The 13133-nt window shown below is 38.7% G+C and overlaps 2 protein-coding genes across 6 annotated transcripts in view; one reads left to right on the forward strand and one right to left on the reverse strand.

Moving 5' to 3' along the window:
* Positions 1-13133, reverse strand: part of ZC3H13 (zinc finger CCCH-type containing 13) — a 91487-nt gene that overhangs the window by 64526 nt on the left and 13828 nt on the right. The gene's annotated exons all lie outside the window — the stretch shown is intronic.
* On the forward strand, positions 7688-8625 carry LOC133762546 (chloride intracellular channel protein 1-like). The gene is given in 2 exon segments (XM_062195548.1): positions 7688-8264; positions 8267-8625. Coding segments are annotated over 2 exon segments (936 nt in total).

A 13133-nucleotide genomic window follows, 5' to 3' on the forward strand; every position in this document is an offset into this window, starting at 1 on the left:
AGTTTAAGCCTCCACCTGCGGTGCAGGCATCCCATATGTGTACCAGTGTGAGTCCCAGATGCTCCACTTCTGATCCAGCTCCCTCCTAATGGCCTGGGAAAGCCGTGGAAGGACTTGGGCCCTTGCACCCAAGTGGAAGACCTGGAAGAAGCTCCCAGCTCCTGGCTTTGGATTGGCCCAGCTCTGGCCATGGTGGCCATTTGGGGAGTGAACCAGTGGATTAAGACCACTCTGTCTCGGGTCAGCGCCGTGGCTCACTTGGTAATCCTCCACCTGCAGTACCGGCATCCCATATGGGCTCTGGGTTCTAGTCCCAGTTGCTCATCTTCCAGGCCAGCTCTCTGCTGTGGCCCGGGAAGGCAGTGGAGGATGGCCCTAGTGCTTGGGCCCTGTACCTGCGTGGGAGACCAGGGGGAAACACCTGGCTCCGGGCTTTGGATCGGCGCAGTGCACCAGCTGCAGCGTGCCGGCCGTGGCGGCCATTTGGGGGATGAACCAGCGGAAAAGGAAGACCTTTCGCTCTGTCTCTCTCTCTCTCTGTCTTAACTCTGCCTGTCAAAAAAAAGGAACTATCCTATATTCTATGCAGCTTTTCAATATTCAGTAGATTAAACCCACTCAGTATATAATGACTCCAGAAGTATTTTATAGGAAGTTATGTCCAAATTATTGACCAACATACTCTGTGCTGTCTACTTGAAAGTATCTTATAACCCAACTGAAAATATAACTGAAAAGGAATGCACAGCAATAGAGCTGGCACTGTGAAATAAACAAAATAATCTGTAAATTTGTAACAGATATTGGTTTTACCAGATTTGGAACTAGAAAGGTAGCAACCAATTTTATCAGTAATGACTTAAGTATATTTCATATTTACCCTACATACAGAAATTATGTCACTTTTGAGTTGTTTTTCAGTATAATTATGGTACTCAGATCATATACTCATATAACTTCTATTATTAAATACTGGAGACCCAATGTGGCTCCATAATACAATTTCAAGTATGGAGTTTTTTGAAAAATACTTATCATCCCACCTCAGATCACAATATAGGAAATCATTTTTATAATATCTATGAAGGCCAGCTAGTTTAAAATAGTATTTCCTCATTTGCCCTACCTCAACAATGTAAAACTTGTTTAGGCATGTTATTCCATTATGAAATACAGTTATTTCCCTCTCATCATACTCAAATATAAAAACCAGTATTATTTGTCCCATGCACTGTGGCAGGTCTGCTTTCCTCACTTTCCTGTATTCTTGAACTGAATGACTTACCACCATACTTCCTTAAATTCAAACATATTCATTAGAAGTGTGACCTTTTCATTACTTATATATTCTATATTAGTCATAAAGTCTGCAGCAAGAGTCTCTGATCAAACATACTAGTATTTTTCCAGCAAAACATTCATCAACTGGGTAAAAACTACAGCAAGGTTCTTTTCAAATAAGAACAAGTTTTGCTGGCAAATAAAGCTGTGCTCGACTTACACACATATACACAGAGAGAGAGAGAGAGAGAGACAGATCTCTTCCATCCATTGGTTTACTCTCCAAATGTCTACGAGGCTCTGGACCGGTCCAAGCCAATACCAGGAGCCTAGAACTCCAACCAGGTTTCCCATGTGGGTGGCAGGGCCATTAGCAGGGAGTTGGATCAGAAGCAGAGCAGATGGGACTTAAACTCAATCTTTCTCTTATTTTTAAGAATAATGCTTCTAAATCCTACTGCTCTAAAGATATACCTAGTTTCACAAAACACAACTGGAAAATTCTTTTCTTTCAGTAGCTCTAGAACTAATGTTAATCCAACTTATTCTTCTTTGTCATTTACTGCCATATATTATTTCAAGTAGTTCACAATCAGATACATCTGATTAAGGCCAAAAATGTCATTAATCTATAAAATAGCTCAATGTTGGTTTTTCAGCCCAACAGCCTGCTTAGTCGATAGCTTTCAGCACAGATATAATTTGACACCTTTCAAGATATTCTAATTATTCACTGATTTGCAATTTCATATCCTTTCAGTATTATAGAACCACAGATAATAGAGAAACTTAGTCCTGCACTTAGGGAACTATAGTTTATTTTGCTCATACTATCCTACAGAAAATCCAATAGGATTATCAGAGATTTGAAACGGTTATAAGAAAAAATTCATTTGTCTCAGAATAACCATAATCACAAATAAACAAACTACAACCATAAACTCAAATAAACTTTAACAGATAACTTAATTTTTAAAAATTACAATGAGAAGCTACATCTATGTATGCACTCTATAAAACAGCAAAGAAAATCAGAATGAGATAGAAACATACTATTTAACACACTAAAAAGTAGATCAAGGAGATAGATTTTAAAAATATAAAAGATACAAATCACTAATGTTTTATGTACATTTTTTCAACTTGAAAACAAAAAAAAAAACATATTCTCTAATGATTTACTTATTTAAAAGGCAGAGATGAGGCCGGCGCCGTGGCGCAGGTTAATCCTCGGCCTGCGGTGCCAGCATCCCACATGGGCGCTGGTTCTAGTCCCGGCTGCTCCTCTTCCAATCCTTCTCTCTGTTATGTCCAAGGAAAGCAGTAGAAGATGGCTGAAGTCCTTGGGCCCCGGCACCCACGTGGGAGACCTAAAGGAAGCTCCTGGTTCCTGGCTTCGGATCAGCTAAGCTCTGGCCGTTGCAGCCAACTGGAGAGTGAACCAACGGAAGGAAGACCTCTCTCTGACTCTCCCTCTCACTGTCTGTAACTCTACCTCTCAAATAAAATAAATAAAATCTTAAAAAAAAAAAAAGCAGAGATGGGGGTGGGTTGGGGGAGAGGTGTCTTTCCTCCACTGGTTCACTACCCAAGTGGCTGCAGTAGCCAGTAGCCAGGTCTGGGCCAGGATAACAGGAGCCAGGAACACCATCTTGGTCTCCTACGTGAATGTCAGGGGTCCAATTACTTGTGCCATCTTCCATTGCCTTTCTAGGTTCATTAGTAGGAAACTGGATAGGAAACAGAACAGCTGGGAGCTGAATGAGCACTCAGGGGATGCCAGCTTTGCAAATCAAGGCTTAATCCACTGTGCCACAACTCTGGCCCCACAATGTTTTCAAATCACAATGAAATTAAACTAGAAATCAGACACAGAAAGATAGCTGGAAAACCCTCCAAGTGCCTGTAGAGTAAACAATACAATTCTAATAAGCACACAGGTCAAAGAAAAAAAATCAAGAAAAATTCAAAGTATTTTGAACTAAATGGAAATATAACTTTTTATGCATCGGAAGTGGCACAAAGAAGAAATTTATAATATTGAAAACATACATAAGGCTAAAAATTAATAATCTCTGCTTTCACTTTAGAAAACTAGGAAAGTTAATTAAATCCAAACTAAGCAAAAGGAATAAAATTTTTAAAATTACAATAAAAATGTCAATGAAATTGCAAAAAAATAATCAATGGAGATAAATCAACAAACCAAAATCTGGTTTATTGAAAATATCAATAAAATCAATAAGCTTCTAGACAGACTGACTAACAAAAAAGACATAAATTACAATATCAAAAACAAAAGGGGGAACATCACTACAGAGCCCATCAGCTTTAAAAGAATAATGACCACCAGCTTTAAAAGAATAATGAAAGAACTATGAACAGCTCTACATCCACAAAGTTGATAGCTTAGATGAAAAATTGAAAATCTGAATATGCCTATTATGTATTAAAGAAATAGAATCAATAATTAATAATCTTTCAAAGTAGTATTAAATGGGTTCTCTGGTAAATTTTATAAAATGTTTAAGGAAGAAATCACACAAATTCTCTAAATCTCTTCTACACAGAGAAGGCATAAACTATTTCCTAATCCATTCTATCAGGCATTACCCTTATACCAAACCCAAAACATTATAAGAAAACTATAGATCAGTATGTTTTATCAACATAGACAGCAAATATCCTCATCAAAAATATTAGTAAATCAAAATATGGGGCCGGCGCTGTGGCACAGCAGATTAAAGCCCTGGCCTGCAGTGCCAGCATCCCATATGGGCACTGGTTCGTGACCCGGCTGCTTCACTTCCAATCCAGCTCTCTGCTGAGGCCTGGGAAAGCAGTAGAAGATGGCCCAAGTTCTTCGGCCCCTGAACCCATTTGGGAGACCCAGAAGAAACTCCTGGCTCCTGGCTTTGGATCAGTGCAGCTCCAGCCGTTGCAGCCATCTGGGGAGTGAACCAGCGGATGGAAGACCTCTCTCTCTCTCTCTCTCTCTTTCTGTAACTCTGACTTTCAAATAAATAAATAAATCTTAAAGAAAAAAATCAAAATATAACCATGTGAGATGATAAATATACAAATGGGCTTGAATGCATTTTACTATGTATATTTGTATCAAAATTTCATGTTATACACCTTAAATACATATAATAAATATAAACTAAAAAGAAAAATTATTAGCAAATCAAATCTGAATATACAGAAATTTACCACACCCAAGTGAAATTTATCCCAAATATGCAAAGCTGGTTTAATAATGAAAAAAATCAAGTAACATAACTTACCATCTCAATATCATAATAAAGAATTTGATAAAAATCCAACACATTCATGAATAAACACTCTGGTAAACTAGAAATAGGGTTAAACTTCCTCAATTTCACCAAGATCATCTACAAAAAAGCCTTCTGCTAACAATCATACCTAATGGTGAGAAACTGGAAGCTTTCTTGCTAGCATCAGGAAGAAGACAAGGATGTTCTCTTACCACTGCCTTTTAATATCATACTGGAATTCCTACCTAATACAATAAGAAAAGGAAATACAAAGTATACAGATTGGGACGGAAGCAATTAGTATCTTTGTCCACAGATAACAAGATTGTGTTTGCTGAAAGAACTGTCAAAAAAACTCTTGGAAATAATAAGCAATTACAGCAATGTTGCAAGACACAAAGTAATATACAAAAGTCAATCACTTTCCTATATATACAAGCAACCAATAAGCGGAATTTCAAAGTAAAAATACAATACTATTCATGAGCACCAAAAAAAAAAAAAAAAAACTGAAGTACTTAGGGTAAATTCAACAAAATATGTACAACACCTAAGTGGATGAAAATGTATGAAAACAAAATATGCACAACACCAAACACTGGATGAAAGAAATCAAAGAACTAAAAAAATAGAGAAGTATCCCATGCTCATGACAGAAAGAGTCCATAGTCAAAGCATCAGTTTTTCTTTTTCCTTTTTTTAATTTATTTGACAGTTAAGAGTTAGACAGTGAGGAGAGAGACAAAGATCTTCCTTCCATTGGTTCACTCCCCAAATGGCCACCACAGCCAGAGCTATGCCGATCCAAAGCCAGGAGCCAGGTGCTTCTTCCTGGTCTCCCACACGGGTGCAGGGGCCCAAGCACTTGGGCCATCCTCTACTGCCCTCCTGGGCCACAGCAGAGAGCTGGACTAGAAGAGGAGCAACCGGGACTAGAACCCAGAGCCCATATGGGATGCCGGCGCCGCAGGCGGAGGATTAACCAAGTGAGCCACGGCTCCAGCCCCAGTATCAGTTTTTCTTAAATCTATCTAATATTAAACACAATCCCTAGCAGAATCCCAGCAAGTTATTTTGTAAATACTGACAAACTTACTCTCAAGTTTATATGGAGACCCAAAATAATCAACACCATTGACACCATTGACTCCGAGATACTATAAGTTATTACAAAGATACAATAACCAGGAAGTCACGGTACTGTTCAAAGAATGGACCAAAAAAATCAGTGAAACAAAACAGAGAGCATAGATCCACACAAATACAGTTAACTGATCTTTGACAAAGGAGGAAAAATAGTCAAAGGAGAAAAGATAGTTTCTCCAACAAATGCTGCTGGAATTACTGGGGATTCACAGGCAAAAGAATGAACTAGACACAGATCTTACATCCTACACAAAAATTAAACTCAAAATAGACCATAGATTTAAAGATAAAATTCAAAACTCTCAAGAGCCTATACCATAACACAGAACAGATTTAGACAAACTTGGGTATGACAATGACATTTTAAGTACATCAAAAGCATAATTCAAAGAAATAACAGATAAGCAGGACTTCATAAAAATTAAAGATGTCTGCTCTGAAAAATATTGTCTAAAGAATGAGAAGGGGCTGGTGCTGTGGCTTGGTGGGAAAAAACGCCGTTTGCAGTGCCAGCATCCCATATGGGCACCAGTTCGAGTCCCAGCTGCTCCACTTCTGAGCCAGCTCTCTGCTATGGCCTGGGAAAGCAGCAGAAGATGGCCCAAGTCCTTGGGCCCCTGCACCCGTGTGGGAGACCCAGATGAAGCTCCTGGCTCCTGGCTTTGGATCAGCTCAGCTATGGCCATTACAGCCATTTAGGGAGTGAACCAGCAGATGAAAGACCCCTCTCTCACTCTCTATGCCTCTGCCTTTCAAATAAATAAATAAATCTTAAAAAAAAAAAAAAGTGAGAATACAAGACATAGAGTGAACAAAAGTAATCAAAAAAGACATATCTGATAAAGGACTTTTATTCAGAATATACAAAGAACTCTAAAAACTCAACAATAAGAAAACAACCTGATTTTAAAATGGGCAAAAGAAAAAAGGGCAAAAGACCTAGACAGACACTTCACCAAAAAAGATACCTTGAGATGGCAAATAAGCATATGAAAAGATGTTCAATATTCATGACATTAGCAAACTAAAACAGCAATGAGAAGTGGGCATTTAGACTAGGGGTTAGGATATCCATGTCCCACATTGGACTGCCTTGGTTTGAAACCTGCCTCTAGCACTTGACTCCATCTTCTTACCAAAGTAGACCCTGGAAGGCCGCAGTGATGATTCAAGTATTGGGTTCCTGCCACACACACGCACACACACACACACAGGCCTGGATTGAACGCAAGCTCCCAGCTTTGGCCTCGAGCCCAGAGCTGTGGCAGTTATTTGAGCAGAGAACAAGTGGATGGGAATTCTCTGTGTCTCTCTGTCCCTCTATCAAATAAATAAACTGAAAACTGTAACAATGAGGTATCACTACACATTCATTTGAATGAACAACACTTAATATACTGATAGCACCAAATGATGGTAAGGATGTGGAATAACAGTAATCACTCATTGTTGGTAAGAACATAAAATGGTACTGCCAGTTTGAAAAACAGTGTGTTTTATATTAAAGTTTTTAGGTAACAGATTGTATTTTATTCTATATATACAAAATATGGTCTTTTCACCTTATAACCAACATAAAAATTGTGATTTTTTTTTTTTTTTTACCTTTTCATACAAAGTCTGAAATTCGGCATGAATTCTACACACATAGCACTTCTCAATTCAGACTAACCACACTGGACAAAACAGACCCTAGACCACCAGGCATTCTCAACCCTGAGTGAACATCAAAACAATCTTTCATTTATTCAGAAAGTAAACTACTAGTGCTATGATCTGGAAGTAAATGGGTGAACAAGAAAAATCTCGTAGCATACAAGTCTCCCTTCTCTATTGCCAAATTCTTGAGTTCGATGTGTAAGACTATTCAAAACATAGGCCTAATCTTCAGCCTTTATCTCACATAACCTAGGCACACAGCTTCCCAGTTTCTCAAATTTACTACTTGTTTAAAATTCCATGATTAGGTCCCCGATGCAACCATGGCTGAAGAGCAACCGCAGGTCGAACTGTTCGTGAAGTCTGGCAGTGATGGGGCCAAGATCGGAAGCTGCCCCTTCTCCCAGAGATTGTTCATGGTACTCTGGCTCAAGGGAGTCCACTTCAGTGTCACCACCGTTGATACCAAGAGGCGGACGGAGACAGTGCAGAAGCTGTGCCCAGGAGGGCAGCTCCCGTACCTGTTGTATGGCACTGAAGTCCACACAGACACCAACAAGATCGAGGAATTTCTGGAGGCAGTGCTGTGCCCTCCCAAGTACCCAAAGCTGGCAGCTCTGAACCCTGAGTCCAACACGGCGGGTGTAGACATATTTGCCAAATTTTCTGCCTACATCAAGAATTCAAACCCAGCACTCAATGACAATCTGGAGAAGGGGCTCCTGAAAGCCTTGAAGCTTTTAGACAATTACCTGACCTCCCCCCTCCCGGAAGAAGTGGATGAGACCAGTGCTGAAGATGAGGGTATCTCTCAGAGGAAGTTTCTGGATGGCAATGAGCTCACCCTGGCTGACTGTAACCTGTTGCTAAAGCTGCACATAGTACAGGTGGTGTGTAAGAAACACCAGAGGTGTTCCGGGGAATGCACCAGTACTTGAGCAACGCCTATGCTTGCGAAGAATCCGTCTCCACCTGTCCAGATGATGAAGAGATTGAACTGGCCTGCGAGCAAGTGGCCAAGGCCCTGAAACAAGGCCCTGAAATAAGCCCCTGCTGGGGGCTTCCTCACCGGCTTCCATCTCCTCCACGAAAGCCTTGGGTGGTTACCACATTGCTACCCAATGGACACATTTCCAGAACAGCAGAGGATCCTGGAGCACTTGTGTGGGCTGGGGTGGGCAGGGCAATGAAGGGAAAGGAAGGGGACCTGGATGAGGTTTTTATTGTGGGTGGGGTGGGTAGGACAACTGTATTTCAGTAATAAAACCCAGAATGAAAAAAAAAATTCCATGATTACTGTGTTGATTTTTTCCTCTTCTATCCCCTCCTTCATCTCATCTATATTTTAACATACAGTACACTGTGAAATGTTCACTAGTTCTCTAAGCAGTATTTATTCTCTCCACTGTATGCTTGGCTCCTATCTCTGAAATACTACCACATGCTACAGAAATGTAATTTATGGCCGGCGCCGTGGCTCACCAGGCTAATCCTCCACTTGCGGCACCGGCACCCCGGGGTTCTAGTCCCAGTTGGGGCACCGGATTCTGTCCCGGTTGCACCTCTTCCAGTCTAGCTCTCTGCTGTAGCCCGGGAGTACAGTGGAGGATGGCCCAGGTCCTTGGAACCTGCACCCGCATGGGAGACCAGGAGAAGCACCTGGCTCCTGGCTTCAGATCAGCGCTGAGCGCCAGCTGTGGCGGCCATTTGGGGGGTGAACCAACAGAAGGAAGACCTTTCTGTCTCTCTCTCTCTCTAACTCTGCCTGTCAAAAAAAAAAAAAAGAAGTGTAATTTATCTACCTGTGAATTTTTCTAACCACAAGATCAGGAGTTATCAACCTCAAAATTCAGAAACAAGAGTTGATATTAACAACAGAGAAGGGTTGGGATTACATTTAATTTGCTGAAAATCACATGCATTTTGTTTTAGTTATGCCAGTGTTACCTACCTATACTAGCTGTCCTCAACAAAAATAACTCTAGATTTTGGTATAAGGATTCATTAGATGAAGATCAACAGACACGTGTTTTACAGCAACATAGAAATGAAAAGTATTTGTTAATCTGCCATACACGCACCCAAAATAATTAATATCTTGGTATCCTAGCTTATTAACAGTTTTCTGAAAGTTTGGACAGTGAATTCTGTAAAACCCAAACACCCCTGAAATGTGTGACTCTACCCCTTAGATATGCAAGTAGCTCAATGTTTGCTTCTTGTCTACGGAAAGCAAGAATCAGGCTTTAAATTTCTTAACAAAATGTCAACTGTGCTGTCTAGTATTGATCTGATGAATATATAAACTCTTTATGATAAACAACATACTTATATTTAATACATACAGAATGTTCTACACAGAATGTTCTATAATTATAGTTTTAATGATCTGTGATTACTTTAAAATTTATTTCTTATGGATGAAATGGTCATTTGTCCATTCAATTATTGTTTATAGCTGTTGTCTTTATTTACTCTAGAGAAAGGTCTTTTTGCTTTTTACCTGTTAAACTTATTTGGGGAAGCTTTACACCTTTTTATTGTAATATATATTTAAAACATGCTATCCCAAAAACTAAAACAAAAGAAAAAGAAAGGGAGAGGGAGGGGAGAGGGAATATGATTATATTCTTAGAATTGTATCTACAAACAATAAACTATTGAAATGGTTAAAAACTAATTAAAAATTTTAAAAATATATCTTAAGTGGGAACCACATAACAATATAATAATAAAGCAATATAATAACTATATATACTATAAAATGTCATACCTAGCAACTCATCCAATTGTACATTCAGTGATATTTCTTTGCTAACTTGAAGTTGGCCATAGTGTTGAGTATTTACAAAAAAAAATTGTAAATGCTACAAAACATGGCTTTGTTTCACAGTGGTTTTTAAACATTTATCAGAAATTGAGTCCAATCATTAATTATTCTGAATCAGTGGGTTATTTCAAAATACAATTTACATACTTAATTAACACCTATCCAGAAATTCTGATTCAGAAGATTAGGAGTGGAATATCAACGTGTATACTTTGAAAAAGATCTTCCCTCTTGGGGCTGGTGATGTGGCATAGCAGGTAAAGCCACCGCCTGCAATGCTGGCATCCCATAGGGGTACCAGTTCGAGTTCCAGCTACTACACTTCCAATCCAGCTCTCTGCTATGACTTGGAAAGCAGTAGAAGATGGCCCAAATTCTTGGGCCCCTGCACCTGACTGGGAGACCAAGAAGAAGTTCCTGGCTTCTGGTTTTGGATCAACTCAGCTTTGGCATCTGGGGAGTGAACCAATGAATGGAAGACCTCTCTCTGTCTCTCTCTCCCTCTCTGCCTCGGCCTCTCTGTAACTCTGCCTTTCAAATAAATAAATAAATCTTTAAAAAAAACTTCCTTCTTACAGAAAGTTGGAAAATATCTTGAGATGAAAAGCTTTACTTCAGATTTCTAAAATTGTATTAGTTTATCATGTAAGACATTAAAAGTCTCATACATAAACTGTATTACTTCAGGTACCAAAAGGTAAGTCTTTACTAATTACACTATAACACTAGCAGAGCTTTTTTTATCACATGTAAGAAAAAAAAAAAAAAAAAGTCAGAGAAAGCTTATAAATCTGAGAGCTGGCACTGTGGCCTAGCAGGTAAAGCCGCTGCCTGCAGTGTCGACATCCCATATGGGCGCCAGTTCAAGTCCCGGCTGCTCCATTTCCAATCCAGCTCTCTGCTATGGCCTGGGAAAGCAGGAGAAGATGGCCCAACTCCTTGGGCCCCTGCACCAGCGTGGGAGACCCATAAAAAGCTCCTGGCTCCTGGTTTCAGATTGGCGCAGCTCCGGCCATTGTGGCCATATGGGGAGTAAACCAGCAGATGGAAGACCTCTCTTTCTTTCTCTCTCTCTCTCTCTCTCTCTCTCTCTCTCTCTCGTGAACCAGCAGATGGAAGACCTCTCTTTCTCTTTCTCTCTCTCTCTCTCTCTACCTTTCCTTCTCTCTGTGTAACTCTTACTTTCAAGTAAATAAACCTTTAAAAAAAAAAGCTTATAAATCTGAAATTATCAAACTGGTTGTTGCTTATATAATTCAGTAATATTCATAAAATAACTATGATATTGGACAGCTGGATATCAACATGAAAAGAATGAGGTTGGACCCTTACCTCAAATCATAAATAAAAATTAGTCTAAAATGTATCAAAGACACATTATATCCTATAAAATGTATAGGAGGTAAAACTATAAAATTCTTTTAAGAAAATAGATGTTTTGTGACCTTGGATCAGACAGTGGTTTCTTAAATGACACCAAAATCACAAGCAACAACAAAAAACTTACCTAAAGTTGGATTTCATCAAATTAAAAACTCTTGGGCTTTAAAGGACATGATCAAAAACATGAAGACAATCCACAGAATAGGATAAAATATTTTTAAGTCATATGTATAATGGACTTATATCTCACAAATCAATAATAATTTTTAAAAAATTTTAGTGGATAAAGGATTTCCAAAAATGTACAAAAGCACATAGAAAGATGTTTAACATCATTAAATATCAGGGAAATGTATCTGAAAACCACAATTAGACTTGCTACTTCATGTCTACCAGAATGGCTATAATCAAATAGTGAAATAGTAAGTGTTGGTAAAGACGTGGGAAAACTGGAACTCTCCTACTATGCTGTCAAGAATATTGAAAGGGGAGTGATGGAGACAGGATGGTTAATGGGTTAAGGAGTACTGCTGGATAGGAGGAATAACAAATAACCTCTTACACTCTAAAGCAAAGTAGGATAACTAAGGTTAATAACAACTGAGTACTTCAAGACAACTAACAGAGGCATTCTCAAAGAAATGAAGTCTGAGGTGACAGATATGTCCATTACCCTGAACTGATCTTTACAACACTGTACATATGAATGGAACCACTGTACCCCATAATATATACAATTGTACATAATATGCAGATGTCAATTTAAAAAGTATATTTAAAAAAAAAAGGTAAATTGGTACAGCCAATAAAGAAAAGAGTCCAGCAACTTCTCAAAAGGTTAAAAACAAAGTTACTATGACTCTGCAATTCTACTCCCTGGCATAAATCCAAGACAAATGAAAACATACATTCAAACAAAAACATGTACACACAAGCATGAAAAAACTGGAGAAGAACCCAAATATCCACCAACTGATGAACGGATAAACAAAACAGTGTCTACCAATGGATTATATCAATATTTGGTAAAAACAAAGAATAAAATACTAATACAGCCTATCATGTTTCATGAACATTGAAAACATGCCAAATGAGGGAAGCCAGTCACAAAAAACCACAAACATAGTGCTTGATTCCATATGTGTGTAAACGCCAGGATAGACACATTTATAGAAAAAGAAAAGGGACTTAATGGTAGACTGTCTTGGCATCAACAGGAATGTGACTGCTACAGTTTGTGAAGTTTCATTTTGGAGTGATGAAAATAATCCCACAATTGATTGTGGTAATGGCTGCATAACAATATACTAAAAACCCTGAAGTGTACATTAAATGGGTGATTTATATGATATGTGAATCTTATCTAAATTTGTCAGAAAATTTCTTGAAAAAATTAACTGTGGGAAAGATTTCTACTACTGACAAACATGTTTTTCTTTTATTTAATGAACTACATTACAAACTGTTATATCTCTTTTTGGCTGCACTACCAACAAATTCACAGCTACATTTTATGGTCCCTGTGCCTTCTTTACCTAAACTTTCTAGATCAGTTT

Source organism: Lepus europaeus, chromosome 6 (genome assembly GCF_033115175.1).
Source record: "Lepus europaeus isolate LE1 chromosome 6, mLepTim1.pri, whole genome shotgun sequence".
Lineage (NCBI taxonomy): Eukaryota > Metazoa > Chordata > Mammalia > Lagomorpha > Leporidae > Lepus > Lepus europaeus.